A 26,716-nucleotide genomic window follows, 5' to 3' on the forward strand; every position below is an offset into this window, starting at 1 on the left:
ACTAACATTTAACATAACAGAACTAATTATAAATACAATGAGATTTGGGAGGAATAAATCAAAGCAGAAGTTATAGAATGATTGAGATGGGAAGTAGAATAAAATATTATTGGCAATAGATCTACTACTTAGAAGGGTAACCTACAGTGTCTTTCTCAATGGAACAGCATACTTTTATACAATAGATTATTGAAGACCTTTCTACCTCAAAAATGCTTTGGAGGGCTGGAAGACTTGACAGATCAGTTCTTGTAAAGGAAGGAGGGGGAAAAGTTATGTTGGGTGCCTGAAAGCCTCTACTGCAAAATTTTTATTTCCTGACTCTTTATCAAATGTAATATTTCATCTACCTATATGCAGGGAAAAATAAAAATCTCTGGGATTGTGACAAACATATGTGTTAGTAGCAGGGTGAACTGCTACAAGGAAATTGAAGATCAGTCTCAGCAGTTCCAGATCTGGTGGAGATCCAAGCACTTCTTCAATGATTTTCACAAATGAAGTACAAACGTCTGAAGGAATAGATGTGAAATGTTCTTCTTTGTGCTCCTGAGAAAGAGAGAAATATAGGCAAAAAGCTGAAAACAGCTTCCTACAAAATTATTTTATAGTTCATCCACAGATAAACTCAGAGTAAAATATTGTGCCTGATGACAGTATTTTCCTTAACTTTATGTTTTACTCATATTCCTTGAAAATATGTAGGTAGAGAACAGGAGAGGTTACATCATGGCCAGTTGCTGTTACAATACATATTTCCTTGAAAAGGATACAAAACTGTAAAGTGGATATGTTTTTCTCTTCAGTATATTGGATTAGATCAGTGGTTCTCAACCTGTGGGTCGGGATCCCATTTGGGGTCGATCGACCATTTCATGGGGGTCGCCAAGCAAGGCTGTCCGCCATTTTTTTTGTCCGCCATTTTTTCCCCCTTTTCCAGCGGGTGCCTTGCCTCCCTTGGGCTGGGCCAGCTGGTGGTCGGCCTGCTCCGTCTCTGCCGCTTGCCAGCTACGCCTCGGCCGGCGCAGGGGGCGGAACCACGCATGCGCGGCGCTCCTGGGCAGGGAAAGTCCTTGACTTACGACCAGTTGGGTAGTCCTCGACTTACGACTGGTTTAGTCCTCGACTTATGACCGGTTTAGTCCTCGACTTACGACCGGTTTAGTCCTCGACTTACGACCGGTTGGGGTCGCGGCATTAAAAAGGTTGAGAACCACTGGATTAGATCCTCTTGTCAATTAAAAATCCAGATATATAAGGTAATTTATAAGCAATTTGATAGCAATCCCAATTCTCAACAATTATGGTCAATATTACTTGACAACACACTGCACAAGTGTAGCAATATGCTCTATATAAAGCTTTTCTATTCTTGAATTGGATATAAATGTCAACTAGTATTAGTGGGCTTCTATGAAGCTGATTCTAAGATCTGAGACACCAAACAATTTGCAAAGCTGAAAACCTTTCATGATTTCGTCCCCTCCATCCTCACGATGATGTGCTAGTGGCAAAGCAATAATATACAAGATATTTGCCAGTTAGACTAAAGCCACATAGACTAGCATAATAAAGTGAGTTGGAAAATAAGGATACATTTCAACAGTCAACAGCTTCTTCTTATAATGGCATTCTAACTACTTCTCATTTGTAGTATAGTTATGAAAAGGAAAGAAAGAGATTTGGGGTAAAAAAATAGAAAAGCATTATCAAAAGCTCTGACAGAGAAAGAAAGATCACAGATTATACATTATATTCAAATTAAAAATGGCATAGTACCTGCAGAACTTGACATGTCTGCAAGAAATGATGCACAACTCGAGCTTTAAGAAGTTGTTTAATGTTAAACAGCTGTTGCCAGTGATTATCTTGGATAAGTATTTCTAAAGCTGATAACAGTGTTTTCCATACACCTTGCTAAAGAAAGCAAAAGAACAATAATACAAGCAGGCAGAAAAATCAATTAAGTTAAAAGCAAGTTACCATAAAAACTGTATTGAAAATGGAGAGTTCACTTTATTGCAAAAAACAATTATGTGCAATTTTATGATCATGGCACCGCTTTTCACAACTTGATGTGCTGGAATTAGAACAATATTGCCATTTAGCAACTATTTTTGGAGAGGCTGCATACATGGCCTCAGGGGATGCATGAACTTGCATTCTACACACAAACAAGGAACTTTTTCTCCTTGTCATTTGTCTGCTGTTAATGGAGAAAACGGATAATAAATTTCTCCCATCTTCTGAAAAATGCACAATTTACTATTGCAACATTTATAAAAGGATGGAGAACCTCAGCCAATTACGTCTATGGAGATTCTTAATCATCCAGGTCATGGTTGCCCAAAAGTGCTTTTCCAAAAGGCAACTGGACTTTCTTGGTTTTTTTTCCTTTGAAAACATTTTGCTTCTCATCCAAGAAGCTTCTTCATGAGCCCAGCCAATTACGTCTATTTTTAATTGTCTAGGCCAAGAGTAGGCAACCTCAGCTCTTTTATGACTCGTGGACTTCAACTCCCAGAATTCCTGAGCCAGCACAGCTGGCTCAGAAATTCTGGGAGTTGAAGTCCACAAGTCATAAAAGAGCCAAGTGCCTACCTCTGGTCTAGGCTGTGGACTCCCAATATGATTATCTGCCCTATAAAACTAAATTTGGTTCCTGACAGGTTAAGAATGTAAATGGGCCCTGATACATGGGTTGTTTCAAAAAAAGGAAGCCAAGACCCTTGAACTACTGGGGTATCAATGATGGATACCTTTACGAAAAACCTTTCCATCCCATTACAGAATTGTGCCCTGTGAATTTAAAGGCACTGAATTAGCTAACATAGCCAAGGAGTAGCCGATGGAAACAAAGACTGAATACAGCATAAAAGTGTTTTTTCAACTGGAATGTATGTCTAATTCTGTATGAATTAAGTTCCCATGGGGCAATTATAGTTTTAAGAGCTTGATTAAATGTCGGGCGCCAAGGGAAATGACCAACAGAAGGTCATCTTTCTTTCTAACAATCATTTTCTATGGACAGAATGAAAAGACATTTTATCTTGGGCACAGTAATATTTTATCATTAGTTAAAAAGCAGTTACAGTATTTTCTAATTAGTGCAACTTACCTGGGCTTTAGACCATATCTTCCAATCAAACAGTAGCTCTTCCAACAATTTTACATCCTGGATTATTGCTCTGGATTCCATATCAAGCATGAATTGTCCATTCTCATCTTGATGAATCATTTTCTCATTACAGCATCCTTCAAGAAGAGTCTTTCAAAGTATAAAAATGTTTTAAATTGAAAACATTTTAAAAATACCTTTCAGAATTTGTGCATATCCAATACTACATCACTAGCATTTGAGATACTTCCTTTCAAAGAAAGCAAGCTCAAACACGAAGTACAACAATTGTTGGCTACTGAACTCATATTAGAGTTTCAGCTCTAAACTTAATAGGATGTTTGTCTGGTTGCAATAATATATTTTAGTGATAAAACATAGTTTGATATAATATACTATATGTCTTTGCTGATACAAGTCTCAAGAGTTCAAAGTCAGAAAACATAATTTATGAAAACTATTATTATTATTATTGGAGGTGGCTGCTGGATTACTTAGCTGACCCCATTTTCCATTTTATTGTTGTAAGCTGCCCAGAGTAGCCCCAAGGCAAGATGGCCAGCAAATAAATTTAGCAAATAAATAAATAAACTATATTGCTAACTGAAAAGGGAACATTTCAGTACCAAATCTTACCTGCAAAATGTGAAATCCAACAATACACTTTGACTTTATCAACACCTGATGAATCATTGAATAACCGTTGCAGTTTTCTAACTCATGTATTCTCTGTTGATTGTGTTTTGTTAAAACAAGGATAATTTTCAGGGCTAAAGCTTGTGTTTCTTCACAACTGCTGATCTCTACAACCTAAAATTAAACCAGTGTGTCATTGAAGAAATGAAGTGTTTTCGACGTACAAGTTGCAGCTAATTTTATTGACTAAAAATTTATGGTAGATATTTTACTTGCAACATTCATTTTGCCAAAACAAGTGATGCATGGATTGTTTTGTAATCAAACCTGTAGAATGCACTCTTGAAATGGGGCATTTAACATAAATAGCCTCATTAAATAGCCCCCATTTACAGAGCAGTTCAGAGAATCCCAAGAGCTCCAAATAAATTATAAAGATTTTAAAACAGATACTCCTATTATTAACTTTATTATGGTCACTGACCAACATGTCTAGGAAAAGAGAGACCCAATTTCAAGTCCACCCTCAGTGCTTTAAACTCAGAAGATTATTTTGGGTTGTCTCGGTCTCATAGCCCGAGTCTAATGTCTGCTTTTAAAGGGGGGAAAAAAGGAGGAAGCACTATGTATACCACTGCAATTCTTGCAAGGAAGGTGGGATATAAATCTAACACATACATAATATTGCTTTTTTATTTTTTTAATGGATCGCTTGGTTTTTTTTGTTTAAATTAATGCTCTGATGAATTGGTTATTCCTCTTCCATATTCGCTGCAGTGGTGTCACACCCATTATCATGATAGATCACAGCAGGATAAATACAAAAAATGTGAGGATTCAATGTCACTTTGAGCTTATGGCAAAAGAGCAATGTTAAGCGTAAATTCTGGAAGTCATCTATTCCTATGGAATACTCTTTTTATACTGATTCCCATGCTCTAGTTACAACAACAACAGCAGAAACCCTGAAGGCCTACCATAAATATACTATGTAATGTTTTTAACATCTTACTCGGGCAAAAAGGAAGACAAATGACCCAATTCCACCAATCTCATGAAGTATGCCTTGGAGACCTTTGTATTCAGCAGGCTGCAGCATTTTCAGATAATGAGGATCTGACAAATTGCTTTGTGCTTCTTTTGAACTGAAAGGTCGTTGAGAAGGAATGGTTTTCATTTGACCTTTAAGTCTGATTACTGGTTCATAGATTGTGTAGTAACCAGGGCAGCAAGTGGTGTATACTGTAGCAAGGTTTTCCTGAAATATAACAGACAACATTTAAGAAAGGGAGAACCCGTGGAAAATTAATAGGATTAAGTTGTCAGAAAAATATATGCAATATATTTCATTCTATCACTCTTTTTCATTTATACAAATTGTTGATCTTCAGATCTGGGACCAGAGTAGGTAATGTCCAAGATGGAAAATCAGGACTGCTTCTGAAATATAGTCCTTCTCACACCCAGAATGCTTGATGACACTTAAGACACTTTGAAGGAGTTCTTTTTTTCTCTAAACTATTTCAAATTTCATTCTGACACATGTTCTGAATTGGAGTCCAACCCTAATTATTGTTATTCAGGTTGTCTGAAATCAAGCAAAAATAAACTAATCCAAATCAGGTAATAAAATATATCTGCTGTTTCATAAATACATATTCCATTTGATTCAACTTCATTTCTCATGATGGATCTTTTGTGGTGGTGCCTTAACCTAAATTGCCACACAGAAGATAACAAGTTACCAGGATTACAAACTTACAATTAAAGGTCCAGTGTCTACTTCTTTTTTGCTCAACAGAAGTTCTTTGATTTGTTCACACTGTAGAATCTCTTTGTCTATATATTTGGAGTAATTAGGTATTGACTTGCCATATTTACATGGCATTACAGAAGTGAAATCTGGCCCACAAGCATAGAGATAAAATGCTTCTTTGGGACCAATTGTTGCACCTACAGAAAGACAAACACATCACACATTGTGTTTTAATACAAGTTACTTATAGATGGGCAATATCAGATGCATTTAAGAAAGTAAAGTGGCTTAGCCACAGCAGACTCCGAGGCATGCAGTGTTCAAAATAAATGTATTCATGTACAGGGGTTGAAATCCATCTATTACAGGCTAATAATTACATTGCTTCTTATATTATTCCAGCTGAATAAGTGTAATGCATAATATAATATGAACACAAGCCTGAATTATAATTGAAGTTTTTATCAACGTCGTAAAAGTACAAGTTCAAGCTTCGTTGAAGGAAGATAATGAGAAATTAAACACTGAATAGAAGTAGCTCTCAAATGCCTGCAAAACTCCCTACAGTAAAATTATAAGAACAAAAAACATTACATTTACTCTCTAATGCCATGGTGACTCTGGGAGAAACTCATGACCTCACCCTGAAGCTTTCCTTGATTATTTTCTTTGGTATTACTGTTTGTCAACCATTTTCAAGCAAGCAGCACTTTCTTTTCTTAGGAAAATTCATATCCTGCTATTTTTCTATTTCAAGAATGGAGAAAAGCTTTTGAGATGGTTCATTGAAATATATAATTTTTTTAAAAAAAACAAACCTAAATGAACTGCAGCTAATTCTTGACAGGCACATCCAGGGACATAAATATGTTAAGCACTCATGAGGCTAAATGCTGAAAAGTTCTAATAAGGTAATAGAAAATCTTCACAGAACAGAAGAATGACTTTCCCATTTTAAAAAATTCATAGCCTAAGCAAATAATGTGGTTATTTTGCCTGCTGTAATAAATCTTATACCTGACACTGAGACATGGAGGAGAGCTGATCTTAGTGCTTTTTCAGATTGATGTGAGAAGCAGCCCTTCAAATATTTTCTTACAAGCAGAGTTCTGCCTTGTACCTTTTGGGAAGTTTCCAAGTGCTTTTCAAAGAGCTATATTACAATGCTACATTTCCTTTCTCTAGAAGTAAAGTGCAGTTGCTGACATAGCCAGAGCTGGATAAAAAACATTTCAGAAGACCTGAATATCCGAAAGTGTTTTCCCACACCAAAAACCTGAGTCTTAATAGGGGGTGTTATTCCATATTGCCAAGATGCCTTTATACTTTTCTTATAAATATTTCTATCCACTTCGATTTGAGTTAAACTTTCACTGGTTGATTCCTATTCATTGTAATACCTATCTTAAGTATTAATTCCAAACAGCTCCCCTGGAATATAAGAAAGTGTTAAACTGACTGTGCTATGATATCATCATTCAGATCCTCAGAAGACTTCTCCCAACATGTTCACAAGTATTGGGAACTCCACAGTCCTTTACTGCTATGAAATGCTGCTTAGCACCTCTTAGCACAATTGTTGCTCCAGGAAAATCAGAACATGAAAAACTATATGCCTGCTGTTTCTTCCCATCAAGTGGTGCAGGATGCTTCCATGGGTGATACATTTAAAAATGTCTAAGGAAAGGGAATGGGGTTCAGAAGCTTGAACATTCTTGGACAAGGGACTGAGAAGCCGGAACAGTCAAGGGAGCCCTGTTGTCTTGCCAAAGAAAACAGAGCTATAAATGAATAGCTATAAATTTATTTCTTAAAGTTTGCTGCTATAAAAGGCTACTTCTTAAAAACATGGCTAAAATTAACTGGTCTATATTTTATAACTCTTAGTATCTTTATTATGACCATTTGATAAAATCAAGTTCCTAGGTTTCAGGTACATCTAATAACAACAGAATAACAGAACAAAATAACAGAGCTGGAAGGGACCTTGGAGGTCTTCTAGTCCAACCCCCTGCTCAGGCAGGAAACCCTATACCAGTGATGGCGAACCTTTTAGAGACCGAGTGCCCAAACTGCAACCCAAAACCCACTTATGTATCGTCGGGTGCCAGGTGGGCGTGGCCCTTTGGGTGGGTGTGGCTGCAGTGGTAACAGCAGACTGGGTGGGACTAAAAAGTTTAATCAATCAATTCCAACTTTGCGAAATCTTTTTTTTCCCTGCGAGAAGCTGAAATTGATTGATTGAACTTTTTTTTTTTTTTGCACACGGCGGCGGAGGCCTAAAGTGAAAAGGTTTTATAAAACCCAGCTGAAGGCCTAGGACTGGGGCAACAGCGCACGTGCCCAGAGAGAGAGCTCTGTGTGCCACCTGTGACACGCATGCCATAGGTTCGCCACCACAGCCCTATACCATTTCAGACAAATGATTGTCCAGTCTCTTCTTTAAAATTTCCAGTGTTGGAGCATTCACTGCTTCTGGAGACAGGTTGTTCCACTGATTAATTGTTCTAGCTGTCAGGAAATTTCTCCTTAGTTCTAGGTTGCTTCTCTCCTTGATTAGTTTCCATCCGTTGCTTCTTGTCCTGCCTTCAGGTACTTTGGAGAATAGGTTGACTCCCTCTTCTTTATGGCAACCCCTGAGATATTGGAGCACTGCTATTATGTCACCCCTAGTCCTTCTTTTCATTAATCTAGACACACCCAATTCCAGCAACCGTTCTTTACATGTTTTAGCCTCCAGTCCCCTAATCATCTTTGTTGCTCTTCTCTGTATTCTTTCTTTTAATGGCTTGCCTGATTTTATGCACTCTAAATTTTTATAATAAGGCAAGACATAAGTACTGTAAATAAGCCTTAAAACCAATTCCAATATAAGGCACAAATTCAAGACAAGCTAAGAAGCTGTTTCTAAAAAGCAAAAATTGTAACTTACCATTGAAGAGAAGCAAATTTCCTAGGCTCCATCTCCCAGTCAACTGCAAAAAATCATCTTGGGATGATGTATAATGGCCTGTCATACAGAAGGTCTTATTACAGTCGGATGACAAACTCATTTTTCTTGGAAGTGTATAATCTAAACAAATGTCAGGTTTTCTAAAAGCAATAAATAAATAAATAAATAAATAAATAAATAAATAAATGTAGCTTTTTATGTGTCATAAACAATTTTACTGAGAAAAAAGGGAATAAGAGTGTTATGTTATTTATTCTCAATCATCCATTAACAGAAGTGGCAAACAAAAGATTTAAGAAAATTTGAAGTGCTTTCTAACAATCTTCATCTATTCCAGGGGTTCCCAACCGGGGGTGCTCATACCCCCTGGGGGTGCGAGAAGATATTCCAGGGGGTGCAAAAACTTGGGTTTAGAAGTTTCAAAATTATAGTGTATATGCATAATTCATTTTGAATTTTTGTAAGGGGTGCGAGAATATATCAGAAGCGTTTTAGGGGTGCGGGGTATAGAAAAGGGAACCACTGATCTATTCCATTCTTTTCTGCCCTAGAGGATTGTGACTACTGTAACCCTGCATCAGTAAATTTTGCTTTCCTGCTTCTATCGAAGTGGCCCACATGTAGCAGTAGATATCTGGTAGCAATTCAACATTCTTCAACATTAAGCAAAGCAATTGCTAAATGAAAAACCACTTTGACTTGGTTTGTGCTTACAATTTTACTTCAGTTTTCTTTTGCTTTACAGCATTAGAAGGATATGATCCCAAACAGTGAACCCAAAAGGCAGGGAAGGTTTTGGGAACTCAATTCAAGAGGAAGCTGGGTAAAAGGGCAAATCATACAGCCCTTTCCCTCCACTCCACCAGTCTTTGGAACTGGAGTGTTAGGATAATTAGCAAGAAAAAGAATTGATATTTGTGTTTACATTCATTAGAGAGGGAAGGAATTACAAGAAAGTAAGCAAGCACACAATGGGGAATACACACTGAAAGGAATGTATCTGTGTCTGCCTGGTGTGTTCAAGATATGGTCAATTTCAGGCACAAGCTGCAGTTCTAATTAACTAATTAAAGTCATAGTACTGAGCTTGTTAATTTGCAATCTCCACTTTTTAGGGATGTACTGCAAGAAAAGCAGCTCAGGAAGAGATTGCTTCTTTAGGCAATTTCTCCATTCTGAGTGGAGTTGACAAACAGATCAGGCACAGGACACCAAGTAGTAATTGACTGTAATGGTGACATGACATGTGACTGACAGAAAGTTACTTCTTTTTCTTTTTTTTCTTCTTCTTCTTCTTCTTCTTCTTCTTCTTCTTCTTCTTCTTCTTCTTCTTCTTCTTCTTCTTCTTCTTCTTCTTCTTCTTCTTCTTCCTTCTTCTTCTTCTTCATCATCATCATCATCATCATCATCATCACTGCGAAAGGTCACTGCTTAAGGCAGTCACCAAATGAAGACTACCTGTCAATGTCAATGCCCACAATTCTCTTAAGAATCTCTTCCTTTTCCTGGAGCCAAATCATCACCTTGATTTACCAGGGAAACAGATGGCATATTGTTCAAAGTGCAGGTGGAGAGACTCTTGCATAGATCAGACTGTGTGTGAAGTACATCTGTACTCAGAATCTAAACACCTACTCTGTAACAGTGAAAGTAAGTTATTTCTCTGGGTCCACTGCTTCTATACAGTATAGGCAATAGTATAGGCAATAGTATATTGTATAGCTGGGTCCATTGCTTCTATACAAATTAGGCAATTGTATAGGCAATTGTATATTGTATAGCCGGGTCCACTGCTTCTATACAGAATAGGCAATTGTATATTGTATAGTTTTCCTTTACCAAGAAATCATAGAACAGGAAATACAACATGCAATGGCATGCTCCAAACAAGTTGCATTGGAGCTGTCAGAATTACAGCGGGTCACAAAAGTATGATGTCAACAACCACTTGCCATGTACTTTTTAAAATCTCATCAGCTTATGACTCTGGAAAATGTGGAATGTGGAAAGGTGAGGACCACATCTCTTGCCTCTTGGTTAAATCAGGCCCATGGCTGACAGAGATGACCAATACCTCTTTATGAGAGGAATATATTCCACTGCCTAGATGCAATCAACAGACCTTTACTGAAGACCTATAGAATTATAAACCATCTGAAAAGTTGTCTATGGAGGTTCTTAATCATCCAGATCACGGTTGTCCCAGAGGTGCTTTGTTCAAAAGACTTTCTTGGTTTTTTCTTTGAAAATGTTTTGCTTCTCATCAAAGAAGCTTCTTCAATTCTTTGGAGAGCTGAACAAGTTTCTTGGATGAAAGCAAAACCCTTTCAAAGAAAATGTTGCTTTTTTCTCAGATCTTAAAAGAATAGACAAAGCTTCCAAGGACCTCCTTAGTTATATGTATATATTATTTATAATCTTGGAAAAGCATACCTCTGACCACAAATCCACAGAGAGAGAGTTCCATGGATATTTTTCTTGTTTTCTGGCTTTTCGATGTACGTTAGTGCCAAATGCTGCCATTTGCCTACAAGGAAGGTATTCTCTGGTGTTTCAGCTTGTGCTAATAATCCAGCTTTCATTTCATCATTTGGATCCATACAAATACTATGAAAATAAAAAGAGAGGAAAAAGTTATCAAAATATATTTCAATGTATATATATATATATATTAAAATTCAATTGGGTATGGCTAGATTAGAGAAAAGAAGGACTAGGGGTGACATGATTGCAGTATTCCAGTATTTGAGGGGCTGCCACAAAGAAGAGGGGGTCAACTTATTTTCCAAAGCACCAGAAGGCAGGACAAGAAGCAACGGATGGAAACTAATCAAGGAGAGAAGCAACCTAGAACTAAGGAGAAACTTCCTAACAGTAAGCACAATTAATCAGTGGAACAGCTTGCCTTCAGAAGTTGTAGACATTTCATCACTGGAGGTTTTTAAGAAAAGACTGGACAACCACTTGTCTGAAATGGATAGGGCTCCTGCTTGAACAGGGGTTTGCACTAGAAGACGTCCAAGGTCCCTTCCAGCTCTATTCTGATTGATTGACTGATTGATTGAATCCCTTTCCCAAAACTACTTTGCTTATATTGTCCTATCATACACTTTATTGATCCAAGACATAACACAGGAATCTGATTTACACTTTAACAATGTACCAACTTATTTTTCTAGAAGCTGCAACTCTATTGTATATGCCACTTTTTCATGTTACAAAAACACTATTCCCATCCAGTTGGTTTCTAGGGTTAGTAAAACATAAACGCTACCAGTTAAATTGATTAAACAGAAACATTATTTTACTCATTGTGCTTGACTCATTCTCTGCAATATGCTAAAATTAGGGTATATAAAAGTACAGAACATGGCAACATTTCATTGGATGTTATAGCAAAGCTCTGATGATCAAAGGCTCCCCCTCGCCGCAGGGAGACGGAACCGCCTAGATGGTTCCGTCCTAGGCGACTGATGGACCCTGAGAGGTTCCTGACGGAGCTTGGGCCATATCCGGAAGATCTGGTCCACGACTCGGCGGAAAATCAGGCGGCGGCTTGGGAGACAACTGCCGCCGCAGCATTGGACCGAGTCGTGCCTCTGCGGCCTCTGACCCGACGTAGATCTCGACTGGCTCCCTGGTTTACCGGGGAGCTGAGAGAGANCAAGGACTACCTGTAGGAGAACTTTCCACCGCGTATAATAATGGAGGGAATAACCAAGAAACATTCTTCCTTTGTAAATCGTTGAAAATCAGGAGCCACGTGCACATGGCTATTATCTTCTGCAACTTGCTCAAAGAAGAGGTCATTCCCTTCAACTCATTTATGATGTATATTTACTCAGAAGTTAAGAGCCATTATGCTAAATGAGCTTCTCTCCAGTAAGAGAATGCAGAGGGGGGGGGGGGACAGAAATCCCTAATAAAGCTGATTTAAAGCTTGCAGGCCTAACTCCTTTTGTGAAGGGAATGAAGTGGGAGTACAAGAGAAGAAATAGCACACACATTAGACTTTTATAAAATGTGAAAGCTGCAAACATAGAACGCTTTGTAGATGATTTATTGGCCCAAGTCCTGTCCAGCGCCATGCTGCAGCCAAGATTGACTTTCTTTTTTTTAATTCAACTGCTTTGAAGCACATAAGCTCCGGGCTACTTGAGCAAGGGCAGCTGGATGTCTTCAGATGGACTACAACGCCCATAAGCTCCAGTCAAAATAGCCATAGCCATGGAAGCCAAGGGTTTTTTGAAGTACATCCACGAACTTCCTCAATAACATCCACCGTGATAGGCAAGTTAAGTAAGAGAAACACTGCATAGCAGCTCCTGTTAGGGAAGTTTGCAGATTTCTTGTTATTCATTTAAAAGAATAATAGAATAACAGAGTTGAAAGGGACCTTGGAGATCTTGTAGTCCAACCCCGAAACCCTATACCAGGGGTAGGCAACCTTGGCTCTTTTATGACTCGTAGACTTCAACTCCCAGAATTCCTGAGCCAGCATGACTCAGCATGGAAACCTCTCCATTTCCCCTCAGCATGGCTGGCTTAGGAATTCTGGGAGTTGAAGTCCACAAGTCATAAAAGAGCCAAGGTTGCCTACCCCTGCGCCTATACCATTTCAGACAAATGATTATTCAGTCTCTTCTTAAAAATCTTCAGTGTTAGAGCACACAGAACTTCTGGAGGCAGGTTGTTCCACTGGTTAATGCCAAGTTGCTTCTCTCCTTGATTAGTTTCCATCTGTTGCTTCTTGTCCTGCCTTCAGGTGCTCTGGAGAATAGCTTGACTCCCTCTTCGTTGGGGCAGCCCCTGAGATACTGGAAGACTGCCATTCTTTCCCCCCTCGTCCTTCTCTTCATTAAACTAGACATACCAATTCCACAACCATCCCTTATATGTTTTAGCCTCCAGTCCCCTAATCCTCTTTGTTGCTCTTCTCTGCACTCTTTCTAGAGTCTCAACATCTTTTTTACATTGTGGTGACCAAAACTGGATGCCGTATTCCAAGTGTGGCCTTACCAAGACATTATAAAATGGTACTAACAGGTCACATGATATTAATTAAATCCATCTATTAATATTTCATATGCCACCCCTCTCACTTATAAAATGACTCTGGCAGGCTCGCAGACGCTAAACAGATAAATAGAAAAACAATTAAAATTTTAAAAGCCAGTTAAGGTAGCAGGCTAGAAATTGGGAGACTGTGAGTTTGAGTCCTACCTTAATCATTAAATCCAGTTGGGTGACTTTGAGCCAGTCACTCTCTCTCTCTCAGTTCAATCCACCTCACCGAGTTGTTGTTGTGGGGAAAATAGGAGGAGGAAGGTGTGTGTTGGGATATGTTCACCACCTTGAATTATTTGTGAAAATAATCAAGGCGGAATATAAAGAAATAAACATGGCTGGCTGGGGAATTCTGGGAGTTGAAGTCCACAAGTCTTAAAGTTGCCAAGGTTGGGCACCCTTGTTCTAAATCTTAAAGGGTAGACCAGGGTTTGTGGATCCCTTCAATCATCTGCTCCTATCACTGCCAGCAGGAATTCCTTAGTGGATGGGGTCCAGCAGCATCCAGCAAGTGGGGCCGGCTAGTCCCACTGGGGTGAGATGTACTTGAACACTGGGCCCTATCTAACAAAATGAAATTCAGCATAGATAAAACTACGGTTTTACACTTAGGCAAGAAAAACCAACTGTATAGGTACAAACTAGGTGAAACATGGCTTACTTGTGGGGTGCCGCAGGGGTCGGTCCTCTCTCCCCTTTTGTTCAATATTTATGTAAAGCCGCTGGGGGAGATCATTCGTGGCTTCGGGGTGGATTTCCATCAGTACGCTGACGACACTCAGCTGTACATCTCCACCCCAGGCCACCCCAACGATGCCCTTGACGTGATGGCCCGTTGCCTGGAGGCCGTACGGGTCTNGACCGCCTTCTGCCACAGATTCCCTCCCATAGACCGGTACGCTCCCACAGAGTGGGTCTCCTCAGGGTGCCGTCGGCCAAGCAATGTCGGCTGGCGACCCCCAGGGGGAGGGCCTTCTCTGTGGGTGCCCCCACCCTCTGGAACGAACTACCCCCCGAGATCCGGATGATTCCGGATCTCCTTACTTTCCGCCGCACCCGCAAGCGGGCCTGGCCTAGGGAGGATTTTAAACTGTGTTTTTTAAGAATAATTTTAACTGCACAACTTTAAATATTGGTTTAATTTGGTTTTATCTGGTGGGGGTTGTAAACATGTCTATGTTTTTAAATATGTTGTGAGCCGCCCTGAGTCCCGTTGGGAGAAGGGCGGGATATAAATCAAAACAAATAAATAAATAAATAAATAATCTGTTCAAATTCATTTTTTGATCTCTAAAACAAGATAATGTACCGAAATGTGAAAGCTCCCGAGTTCACATTAGCCCAGACTTGTATCATCAATGCTTTGGAGCCCAGTGAAAATATATGAAGGCAGCCATCTTCAAGAAGTTTGTCTCCCAAATTGAGGTAATCAAATCCAGGTTTGCTTTCTTCTATAACACATAACAGTTATAAAACCAAGCATATCATTAATCAGAATATTATTCCACAAAAGAGAAGAATATAGTATTTGGTATCAAGTATTATACACAGGAGCATTTCATTTTGTAGTTCTCATAATTTGGAACAAATTAAGCCATGTTTAGAATAGCTGTATAACTAACAATTGTATAATTAACAAAGAATGAAATTGTTGCAGTGTTTTTTTTACTAAGGATTAAAAGCATATATAAATGTTGCTAATGTGGGAGCCAATTAAAAGAAAAATGGGAATGCCTCTAAAGCAAGATGAATATGCTCCTATATTCTCATCCAAATTGATTTAGAAAAAATATATCAAATTTAAAGAACATGCAGATCAAATGTCACTAATCTGAGAATATTAAAAGTATGAATTTAAAACTATGATTAACATGTTTCAAGCAAAAATGCAGTGTTTTGTTTTCTGTACCAATAATTTAAATCTTTATAGCACTAAATACAAATATATAAAAAAACTGATAAAACGGCACCAACCCCACCAAAATACAAGCCTTCCCCAAAGCTAATATTAAGTAACAGAATTTAATCCCAGATCTCATCAAAATTAATAAGCAATATATAAAATTAAGCAAATGCCCGTCATTGTGTGGGACCCAGTAAATGTGCCCTTTTGTATGATACCTGCCCTTTGAAACACCTCACCACCTGAGAAGGGACTGACACCAAGCCTGCTGGCCTTCCAGAAGGTGCTTAAGATTTTACTGTCTGCCCAAGGATGAAGTCGGGAAGCATGGAAGGTATAGGTACTTGGCATTGTTTTGAATTTTTTTCATATTTGGATGCTATTTCTTTTAGTACATGTTGTGTTTTTTGCAGTTTGCAGTTGTTTTAACATTTAATTCTCTTCATCACTTAGAGCAGACATATCAAACTCGCGACGTCACGTGACGTCGCGAGATATATCTGGACTGTTTCGCCATTGCTGGCAATGGGGTGGGCTTGACTTCCAGATGATGCGTTCGGCCTGCAGGCCGGCAGTTTGACACCCCTGACTTAGAGGAACAGTCATATAAATATTTTAAGTAATTGCCACAGCATTACATATGTGACTTACCTGCTTCGTCGAAACTATTATCATGTGAAATTAGTGACTTGCTCCTCCTTTTCATTCTTTTGCCTTTCTCCAAGGAACTGCCTGCTCTGTGAACACATTCAGCGCTAAACCACAATGAGACACTGAATCCTTCAGACATATGCGGCCAGCAATTTTGTCCCACCAGAGGTAAATGGATTGGAGCCACATGCCATGGAGAGAGAAGACAGTGTGGCAAACTCTCGCCCTCTGGTTCTTTCTTTGACTGGACTAATTTTGCTCGCCTTAGTAATGCTACAGTTTTGCTGCTGAGTGTAGGGGCTGATTTTTGGCAAGGGCTGCTTCCTAAACTTGGAATTTGGTGCAAAGGAAATACGATATGTTGTAAAGGCCTCATCCTAGTATTTGCCTCCAAAATCTTTAGGATTCCTTTAAGGAGGATGCCCTAAAAAAAAAGAACAAAATGATTAACAAATGGTCATTATACCACATAATTTGGCTCCCTATTGCAACATTTATGAGTGTCAATGTGCCTGCTGATAGCTCCTGCTCACTTTCTAAAAAGTATTTTAAAACAAATTAAATTAATAGATGCATACTACAAAATTAAGCACCACCCTCAGGCGTAATCTACTTCTAGCAGAGCTTCTTAGGATCAGATAGAATACAGAGGCATTCTGAGAAAATAAATGTCAGATTAATTTGGCTATATAAATGCTGTACAGACTGTCCTGCCCAAAATTAAGCACCACCCTTAAGCATAATGGATTTCTAGCAGAGCTTCTAAACTTCAGACAGAATACAGAGGCATTCTGAAAAAAATGAAACAAAAGATCAGTGAATCTCAACCTTTGGTCCGTGGACCAGTGGGAGGCCGTGGTGTTGTCACAGGGGGTCCATGAACGCTTGAAGAAATGTTATGATTTAAATCTTGAGTTATGTCTTGGTGGTGCGTGGCTATGGCCTGTGGCCACAAAAGGTATTTAAAGGGAGTCAGTGGTGAAGAAAAGATTGAGAACCACTGCAATAGACGAATATTGTCATATAAACTCTATATGGACTGTCCTGCCCAGTAGAAAAGCAGGACAGGATAAACAGAGGATATCCTGGAAATCTAGAAAGTATGGTAAGAAGTGAGCTCATCAGTTTGCTGTCCAGTGAATGGATGGTTTGTGCTATCTTCCCATCATTGCTATCTACCCATCCACCCAAACTCTCATCACCACCAAAAATCCCTCCATCAACGCACAACCTCTAGGTTTATACAGTGTATGGGGCTCTTTAGGGCATAATCTTATCTCTGAAATTTATATTGTTGAAACTATTTTTTAACCAGGAATGTTATTTCCACTCTATGATGAAGAAACAACCACAAACATAAATTATAATAATAACCTTAAAACAGCACTATTTTCAAGCCATCAAATTATTTCCCTGGCTACTTTTCCCTAAATTTCTAACAAAAAATATTGCCCAAATCTATACCAACTGTTATTACATTTCAGTTACAGCAGTGGTCCCCAACCATTCTGGCTTGGTGAGTTGATGGGGGGAGGAGAAAAGGGGGTGGTTTGGTGCGAGCAGCAGGTGTGCGTGTGCAAGGGGGGGCACGCACAATGGAGCTGAGCATGCAAGCGTGCTGCTTGCACAAATGGAGCTGTGCATGCAAGCATACTGCTTCTGTGCAAGTGGAACTGCGCACGCACCACGTGCTCGCCCACTGCTGCGTGATCCGGTTCCAAACAGACAGCAGCCTGGCACCGGGCTATGACCTGGGGAGGGGGGGTTGGAGACCCCCAAGTTACAGGATAACATGCTAATTTGACAATCTCAGTAATAAAACACAAATATTAAATCAATAATTAACTTCAATTCAAAGTACTTTGCTTTACTATTAAAATCTTACCATAGCAGGTGTTTTTTCTAAAAAGATCCTTAGAAGAAGTGTGAGCTCTTCTGAAGATATGCTTGAGCTCATCAGAGAAACCAGAAGATCCACTAATATTTTCTGACATTCTGAAAAGCAGAAACATGGTTTTAAAATTATTTCATATTGTACTACATTCTGTTAAATCTGTTAAAAATAGGATGCAATCCAACAAATTTAATCTAATAAACTACTCAATATGGTTTCTAGAACTTTTCTTATTTGTCCCAGCACAATCCCTACATTGTTGGATATTTTTTTCTTACATCAGAGGAAATAACTGGGGGGAAAAACCTACATAGATTTGTGATTAGGAACAGGTATCTTGCTTCGTATCCATCTGCTGTTTGTTCACTGCTACAATTTCTGGTGTGTAAGCACCAGCACAAAGACTTCCTGCTCTAGAAGTTTTTTCCCCCACCTAATAGCAATGTACAAATGTAAACAAATGTGGTGTCATACTGATGATGATATGCACAAGAAAGGGCAAGTGTATTTTAAATCCTTCGGGTTACATTAGTAATAAGAAGGGCAAAGCAATAGCTTGCAATAGCTACAAATAATACTATATATTATATTCAGGATCTTTTGCTTGTGGAACAATATGAGTGATATTAGTTTTCACCTCAAATGTGATATAGATTGCGATACAGCTCAATCACTTATTATAAGGAGATTTCCTCCCTCCCCCCACCGGAAGATATTAGACATTCTGTCTTAAACAACATTGTGAGGAAAGCCAGCCTGCCTTCATACCTATAGTCTACAGAAACTATGTAAAATAAGAAGTGAAAGCAAAATCAAGTTTCCAGAGAATAAGTAAAATAATCTATACAAAATGTAATTTCCCAATCAAGACAGGCAACTGAAGTCACATGATTATACAGTAAATAATATATTATGAAGACAATATATACTAAAATCAATTTTCTTGAATTAATGTCATTTATTTCATTGTCCTTATAATGAGTTTTTAAATTTCTACCTATTTATCTGAAAAGATTCATCAAACCCCCCCCAAAAAAATCAATACAGAATCTTATTGATTCGGTATCTAACCTAATAGAGGCTATTACTTAAGAGGGATGATTGCCCTCTCATGGCTATAAATCTTTCTTAAAACTGAAGATTAAAACTGGTTCTCTTCTGAAACCCATTTGAATACGAAACAGAACGGAGAGTGTTTGAACAGGTAGCTTACGAATGGAGTAATAACTTCTTTCACACCCAATGTAATCATTCCCCTGGGGCAAATATGACGTTAAATGCTCATTTACAGACAAAAGCCGTATATAATCCAATAGGACAAAGCACATTTAAATCTCAGTATTTCATTAGGAATTTACCTCATTACTGTAATGTTCTCCCACATAAACCAATAAATTGCTTAGCTTTGCTAGACTGTGCTCATATTAAAACCATATACTGTGAAAATACATATGAGCAGGAACATCTAGCATTTCAAAATGCAGATCTATTCATTTGTATCATAAGAGTATCTGCCAATGTTAAAGCAAATCAAAAGGAAATGTCCATTTTTATTTACAGCTCACCATGAAAACAGGAATCTGTTTGTGTCAATACATGGAGGAATCCTCCCAAAAGGCTCTTTACAGCTCCCTATAAAAGAACCGGAAAAAAAATATATAAAGAACACTCATCATGAATTAACAAAATATCCAGCAGTAATGGGGATGTACTGTCCAGCAATATTTTATAGCTAAATGAGTAATAATCCAGCCCCAATGTTCCAATATAATTTTAACTAAACCCTTGGTATTGCCCTGTTTCCTCAAGTTCATAATTATGTTTTCACATTATCAAGCTCATTGCCAAGTTATAAGATGCACAGACTGTAGTCTAGACATATACATATGTCTAACATGTGAAATAATTTGCTCTTGTTCAACCTCTTCTCTAAATTCTAAATTATCCATCAACACAGTGCTTTCATAGCAAAATGGTCTCATCCGTTATTCCCACATTTATTCCCAATCTTTTGTTTCCATGCCTATTAAGAATGTCAGTGTCTCTATTTAATGTAAGGTTGACGGGTATATGAATAGACATGAGATAAGCTTGGACATTGGTTTAATGACTGCTGATATCAGAATACAGTGACCTCCTAAAGGGGCTTTTTCAAAAGGCAACTGGACTTTGTTTTTTCTTGAAGATGTTTTGAAAAAGCACCTTTGGAAAACCATGACCAAGATGACTGAGAATCTCCATAAATATGCAGTGACTTCGTTTACCCAATATACTAAAGCCATCCAAATGAACAATAGGAAAATGCACACTGTCATCTGACTCCTTATCCAACAAAGTCCTTTAAATGTGCTTTAAGTCCTACCTAAGGCCAGGTGTGACATTAAAACTAGGAGTGGCAATCATTTCTAGTTAGCAGGAGGAGGAATTTGAAACCGAATATTAACCTGGTAGTTGAATGACATTCCACTGTTTGATGGAATATTTCACTTCTGGAACAGCCTGATTTCAGAAGAGATGGTTTCTCTATTTTGGAAGCGAACCCTCTATCAAAAAGAGTTATCTGTGATCCGGAACCCAATGGTTGTAACATTATGAACACATTTAGAACACAATGAATTACTTAGTGTTCCAGAAGACTCACTTCCAGAAACAAAACATTCCTAGAATGCTTTAATTAGCACATTCCTTCCTTGTCATAGGAACATATTCACTAATACCATATTTTCCGGCGTATAAGATGACTGGGCGTATAAGACGACCCCCAACTTTTCCAGTTAAAATACAGAGTTTGAGCGAGAGAGAGAGGGGGGGAAGAGAAAACTTGATGAGTAATATGCCAAACCACATGTGTAAAGGAATAAAATAGAATACCCGTATTTTCTGGCGTATAAGACAACTGGGCGTATAAGACGACCCCCGACTTTTGAGAAGATTTTCAGGGTTTAGAAAGTCATCTTATACGCCGGAAAATACGGTAATTCTCCTAAAGCAGAAGATGACAATTGCAAGATATATGGGAATATTAGGATAAGGATTCCTTGAAGGTTTCCTCTGGTTGAGAGGCTAAAAGTTTCTCAAATTGTCAATTGGTTTCTCTTTTTTCTATGCTTTGTAGGAATACCTCTCTTGCCCCTCCTGTCCAAGCAATTCATGAACATACAGAAATATTAATGTAAATGCAATATATCGATCATCTTTTATTCCAGCCATCTTCACTGCTTAACATAATAGCCCATAATTAAAATCATGTATAAAGTAATAAACAAAAAATCCACATAATTTGATAAAACAGGAGATACAGCAGAAAACAAAATCTCAACTAAAATTTAAACTCCCTGTGAAGTGAATGTCTTTTGCAAATAGAAAGTCAGTCAGTGAAAACCATGGCCTGATATTCCAAGGCAGAAAATTTTTTCAGCTTAAATATGATTGCTGAAAGGTCATTTTTCTTGTTCCCATCAATGCAGAGAATAAGTTCTGCATCAACTCTTACAGCATGAGCAACCTAGTGCCAGTCTCTAAAGTATTGTGCATCAAGCTCTTCAGCAATAATATTTTTAATTATGTCCTCAAATGAACCAAGACTTATGCTAGATGCTAGATTAATTCATTGGCTGGGTTGGCATAACACCATTAAATTGATCAAAAGAGATCGAATCTGTTAATGGTTGAGATGGCCACTCTTACTTTTAATTCTACTATTTTGGAATGATTTGGACAAGCCAAGCAAAATGGGAGCAACCGTGACCGTGATTCAGTTTTGGCTGTCCAAGTCATGAAGGCTAAAAACATAAAATCAGAACTTACTTGGCAGCTGGCTTATTCAAACAAAGTAGAGAATAAAGCCAGAGCTTTGCCAAACCACACCAAAAGTTTTCCTTCTCATTTTGCTTGGACAAGCCAACAGTCAGTTTGTCTAGGGAAAATAGATGCAAGTTATGGCAGCAATGCTGAATTTCAAACACAAATTCCCCAATTTTGCATTGTAGCATGCTGTGTGAACTAGGACATAATTTTAAGCCATTACAATCTTTCTTTGGGCAAATAGTTTTTGTAAAGTTGGTTTCTTTGATTGGGACAGATGAATTTTGTCAAACTGTCTGTACCTAGTATGTTGTGTGAACCCAGCTACAAGGATATACCTGTTGCATTAGTAATGTTGCATTTTTTTCCTTCAACCTGACTACTTTCAAGAAGCTGTGGAAAACATGAGTGAGGACATCTAGGCTTGGACTGCCAACAGAAAGTAAATGTAATTCCAGCATACATAGTTCAGGATATATCAATTCTCCTTGAGTAATATTTTCAGCAAGATCACTAGGAACACTGCAGTAGCCAAAACATCCTTGCTCCCTTTTAGTATCTGTTCCTGTAAAAAAAGACACTCAATTATATATGGAAATTCCATTATTCAGAAACTGTTTGCCCTACCCATCTTTTTTTGTGAGTCTTATTCTATTACCCAACAATGATGTTCATTGCAATAGGATGGATTACTAGAAATCAAATATTCTACACAGTCCAAAGTCCTAGATAAACTTGTAACATACTCTCATTGAAATGTAAAGGTAAATCATATACACTCATATTCAGTGCATGTCTTAGCATATATAGACATTGCACATTGAACGATAATGCCCTGGCTATTTTGAAGGCTTTTAATTCCTTTACATCTTCATTAATAATGTTACTTACAAATGCTGTATGACTATTTAAAAAAAATATTCTACAAAGTGACATTTTATAAAGGGTTGCAGTGTAATACAAAACATCACATAAGGTTTATAGAATGTAGCTCCCATAAACAAAAAATAAAAACTCAAGTAGTATTCTTGAGGGACAAAATTATGAAGCAAAGAAGAATAGAAAAAATAATGTAGCTGCTTCTGTTTTCTAATAGTAAAGCTATTACAGAACTTTCCAGGACCCTGGTATAGGTGTCATTATATTCCCTTCAATTTATGATTCAAACAGCAAACTATAATGATAAACTAGAAGAAAAAAATATGGTGAGTTTTAAAACAGGGGCTTAGGATCATCAACTGTGGGGGGGAAAAATACTCTACAATTTGCTATTTCAGTGCAAAAGGGATTTTTTTAAAAAAAATAAAATTCTGAGCTCAAGTACTTGCCTTCATCCTTGCTTTCATTTTCATCTGAATTACTTTCGCTATCGGCATCATAGCCTTTTTCTTCAGCAAAAAATTTAAAACAATAGCATTGTGATTCATCAGCTTCTTCAGATATATCATCAGGTCGAGACACAGGCTCCTGTTCAGACTGATGGATCTGGAATGCATATTACAGATGTTTAAAATATGCAATTAGAAATTAGACTACAATGTATTTTCATAGATTCTAGGTTTCATTGCACTGAGAACTATGCTGAAATACTGACAGGTAAAATAGGATAGAAAATATCTGGCTAAATATACTAAACCCCACTTCCAGTTAGGCACCTAAACTCCTTAATATCTTAGATTAAATGTATGCAGGATGTAGCAGACAAAACAGAAATACAGGGGAATTCATGCTAGGGCGAACAAATAAATGGGAAGGCAGCATTTAGACTAGTAAGTTTGATATCTTGTTTTTTGAAATTCGCATTCACATTCTGGCTTACTGTCTTTTAGTTCACCATGCATCCTAGCTTGCCCAGTTGTTTTGCAGAGTTAACAAAAAAACATGCTAGATCAGACTAAAAATTCTATCTAGTCCAGTATTCTGGTCCAGCTATTTACAAAACTTCTAAAAAATGAGACTGAATTTAAAAAGAACATGAAAGAGGAATCAAATTGTTGCAGAAATCTTGGAAGTTACTCATAGTTACCACAATAATAGCTCAGCTACAATGAGTATGCTACTTATTTCAAAAGGATGCCAAGATGCCTAAGAGCAACCTAATAACTGCAGGATCTGGGACAAGTAGGCAAACAATAAGAAACAAGTAATTTGAGCCAGTTATACCTTTTCTTTCTTTTCTTCTGAACGATCCAGATCAGTAAAATATGTTCCCAATGCAACTCGAAGCAAAGAATCAAATAAAGGCTTCACCAACTCCGTTTCCATTACTCTAGCTTTAGTAAGCTGTTCCTTCATTTCAAGTAATATGTCTTCCACATAAATGTTCTAAATTAAAGCACAAATATTCACTTTTAATCTATGGAAATGCTATCAAAACCAACTACAGTTTCTTCTCTCATTTGTATTCTAAACTGTTGCTGAAAACAAGAACCAACAATCATTTGTCAAGGGGCTTTTTTTTTGTATGCTGTGCTCCTATTGCAATTATTTCCAACTAAATTGTTGCATTCTAATATGATATACATGGTTTAATCTAAAAAAAAACCCTACAAACTAAGTTAGTAAAAACAATAATGCATTACTTTTGGGTAAAGGATACTACAATTTCTACATCAGAAATTGAAAAGTACACTGAGAATAAGAATTCATGCTGATTATCCCTTGGCAGCTTTTATTTTGTTCTCTTTATGAAAACGCATTTCTATCCATTTTCTATGCAGTTATTTGTATTAGTCCTCATTGTATTATTATTTTCTTTCTCCTCAGAATTACCTTATTAAACGGAATTACGCTCCCTTTTAAATATTGGTTCTAAGCTGTTCATTTGCAATTATATTCTTGCAATGGGCTCACCCAAATTACTTATTATTCACACAGGACTTCCCCTTGGTTTTATCTTTGCCCTACACCCAACCCCCTCCTCCCCCAAGCTGCTAAAGAATATGGATAACTCACAGCATGATGGATGGCATGGACTTTTTTGTTGTTGTTGTTGTTGAAAAATGCCATTCTGTCAACTGATACATTTGTAAACTTCATTAAAAATTCTGCCTATCATGAGATACTTATTTCAACATGCCAAACTGACTTTTTTGATCCACTTTCTAAGGCATCTGTCAATTAGAACCTGCAATATCAATATTTCATGAGGTTTTAATGGCACAATACCTGAAGAGACTCCATTTCAGCCTTTTGCTGGAAGTTATTTGCACTGTGTAAACAAATTGCCAGCAGAGCTTCCAAAAGTCTTATACCTTGCAGCGACCAGTCATTTTCTTGCATTAAGACATGTTTTGATTCTGCAGTGCCATCAGTCGAAGCTTGCTCTGCCTCTGAATGCTGATAAGAGATCAATTTCTGTTGACCTACATTGCCAAGATTTTCATCAGTATTATTGTCCGACTGCCCTTTCCCATTGTTCATTATCAATTGCGATGAGCAATTTTTGAAAAGAAATTCAGTGCCTTCTTCCTTTTCATCTTTCACACCAAGCTTCTCAATAATCATGGCTATTAATCTGTGACATACTTCAAAACCACCAAGTCTATGGAATTGTCTTTGGAATAGTGCATTACACAAATAGATCGAACGACACATTGACCAAGTATCTGCTGCCCTGTGTATATGTTCCAAGGAAGGTAAAGTCAAACTTTCAAATGATAGACATGGAAGCTTATGGCTGAAAGGTTCACTAGCGGTACTATCATAACCTGAAGTATCTTCAGAATCATTGGTTGAATCTCGATCAGCCTCTGCTTCCTTACTTACGCATAAAAACGTAACACAGAGAAATATGTTTATCATGTTGAGGTGAACATCTTGACTGACTGATCTCTTCTTTTTCGGATTGACTTCTTTGAGCCCAGCATAAAATTTACTTAGGCTCTGAGGCACATCGGAAACCATTTGCCGTCTATGAACTGAAACATCCAAGTCTAAGGCAGGCACTTTTTCTTCATTGTCCAAACCATCCACATTTGGCATCAATTGATCTGTCTGCTGATCTCCAAGGGACAATATTAACGTTTCAAATACTTTCAGTGAGTATGCTCTCACACTGTCCAAGTAATTTAATTCAATTATTTGATTTATTCCATTACAGCTTAAAAATAATTCTTGTATTATTCTGTGGAGAAAAATATATTTTAAATTGTTATCAACTAAATGAAAAAGAAAGAGAAATAATTTACTATAATGATATATCATGGAGGGAGGGCTTATTAACTCTAAACTTCTAAATTCCTTTACATTTTTTCATTTCTTATAGCTAGCACAGGATAAGCTAGTGCAGAAGTCCCCAACCTTCTGGCACCAGGGGCCGGTTCCATGGAGAGAGGTTTTTCCACAGACCAGAGGGTGCGTGGTTTTGTGTGCTGCCTGCATCTCGCAGATGGGCTTTGCTTGTTTGTGCGGACCGGTTGCTGGCATGCCGTGGCCCGGTACTGGTCCACAGACTGGGGTTGGGGACCCCTGAGCTAGTGGGAAGAGGAGGAGGAGGATTCAATCAGCAGCTTTCCCAATCCTGGAGATGACAAGGACTGAATTTGGATCTTCTAATCCAAAGCATGTGCTATGCTGCTAAGCTATGCTATGCTATGCTGTGCCGTGCTATTCATATTTCAAAGTACAGCTTCAGTAACTAATTGCTACATTTTTAATAACAAATGAAGAAAGCAATTGAGAAGTGGGATGCAATAAGCATAGTAACATACAAGCTTTTATCGGAATACTAGACTTTGGTCTTGAACATACACTGTGGGAATTATGGAATATGTGCTTATATATATATTTTAAATACAGGAGCTGATTTTTCTATCAAGCAATAGTTTTCATAGCATTCAGGAGGGGTTTTTTTGATAGGACCTTAACCATCTGGAAATATATGTGCTTATTTATCTTTAAAGATGCAAGACCTATTGTCAAGAGAGGAGAAG

General features: G+C 37.9%; 1 protein-coding gene across 1 annotated transcript in view; it reads right to left on the minus strand.

Annotated features, from left to right (window-relative positions):
• The window catches only part of LYST (lysosomal trafficking regulator), a 105,377-nt gene that overhangs the window by 59,273 nt on the left and 19,388 nt on the right, over positions 1 to 26,716 (minus strand). The window contains exons 7-22 of the mRNA XM_029284320.1: positions 24,951 to 25,908; positions 23,946 to 24,107; positions 23,111 to 23,267; positions 22,121 to 22,347; positions 19,544 to 19,610; positions 17,970 to 18,079; positions 16,085 to 16,508; positions 14,840 to 14,981; positions 10,897 to 11,070; positions 8,443 to 8,603; positions 5,517 to 5,707; positions 4,767 to 5,012; positions 3,755 to 3,928; positions 3,119 to 3,268; positions 1,780 to 1,917; positions 351 to 549 (exon numbers count right to left, since the gene is read on the minus strand). Coding sequence (XP_029140153.1) covers positions 351 to 549; positions 1,780 to 1,917; positions 3,119 to 3,268; positions 3,755 to 3,928; positions 4,767 to 5,012; positions 5,517 to 5,707; positions 8,443 to 8,603; positions 10,897 to 11,070; positions 14,840 to 14,981; positions 16,085 to 16,508; positions 17,970 to 18,079; positions 19,544 to 19,610; positions 22,121 to 22,347; positions 23,111 to 23,267; positions 23,946 to 24,107; positions 24,951 to 25,908 — 3,680 coding nt within the window. The remainder of the gene's footprint in view (positions 1 to 350; positions 550 to 1,779; positions 1,918 to 3,118; positions 3,269 to 3,754; positions 3,929 to 4,766; positions 5,013 to 5,516; positions 5,708 to 8,442; positions 8,604 to 10,896; positions 11,071 to 14,839; positions 14,982 to 16,084; positions 16,509 to 17,969; positions 18,080 to 19,543; positions 19,611 to 22,120; positions 22,348 to 23,110; positions 23,268 to 23,945; positions 24,108 to 24,950; positions 25,909 to 26,716) is intronic.

The sequence above is a fragment of the Protobothrops mucrosquamatus genome, unplaced genomic scaffold (genome assembly GCF_001527695.2).
Source record: "Protobothrops mucrosquamatus isolate PMUCROS unplaced genomic scaffold, P.Mucros_1.0 scaffold527, whole genome shotgun sequence".
NCBI lineage: Eukaryota > Metazoa > Chordata > Lepidosauria > Squamata > Viperidae > Protobothrops > Protobothrops mucrosquamatus.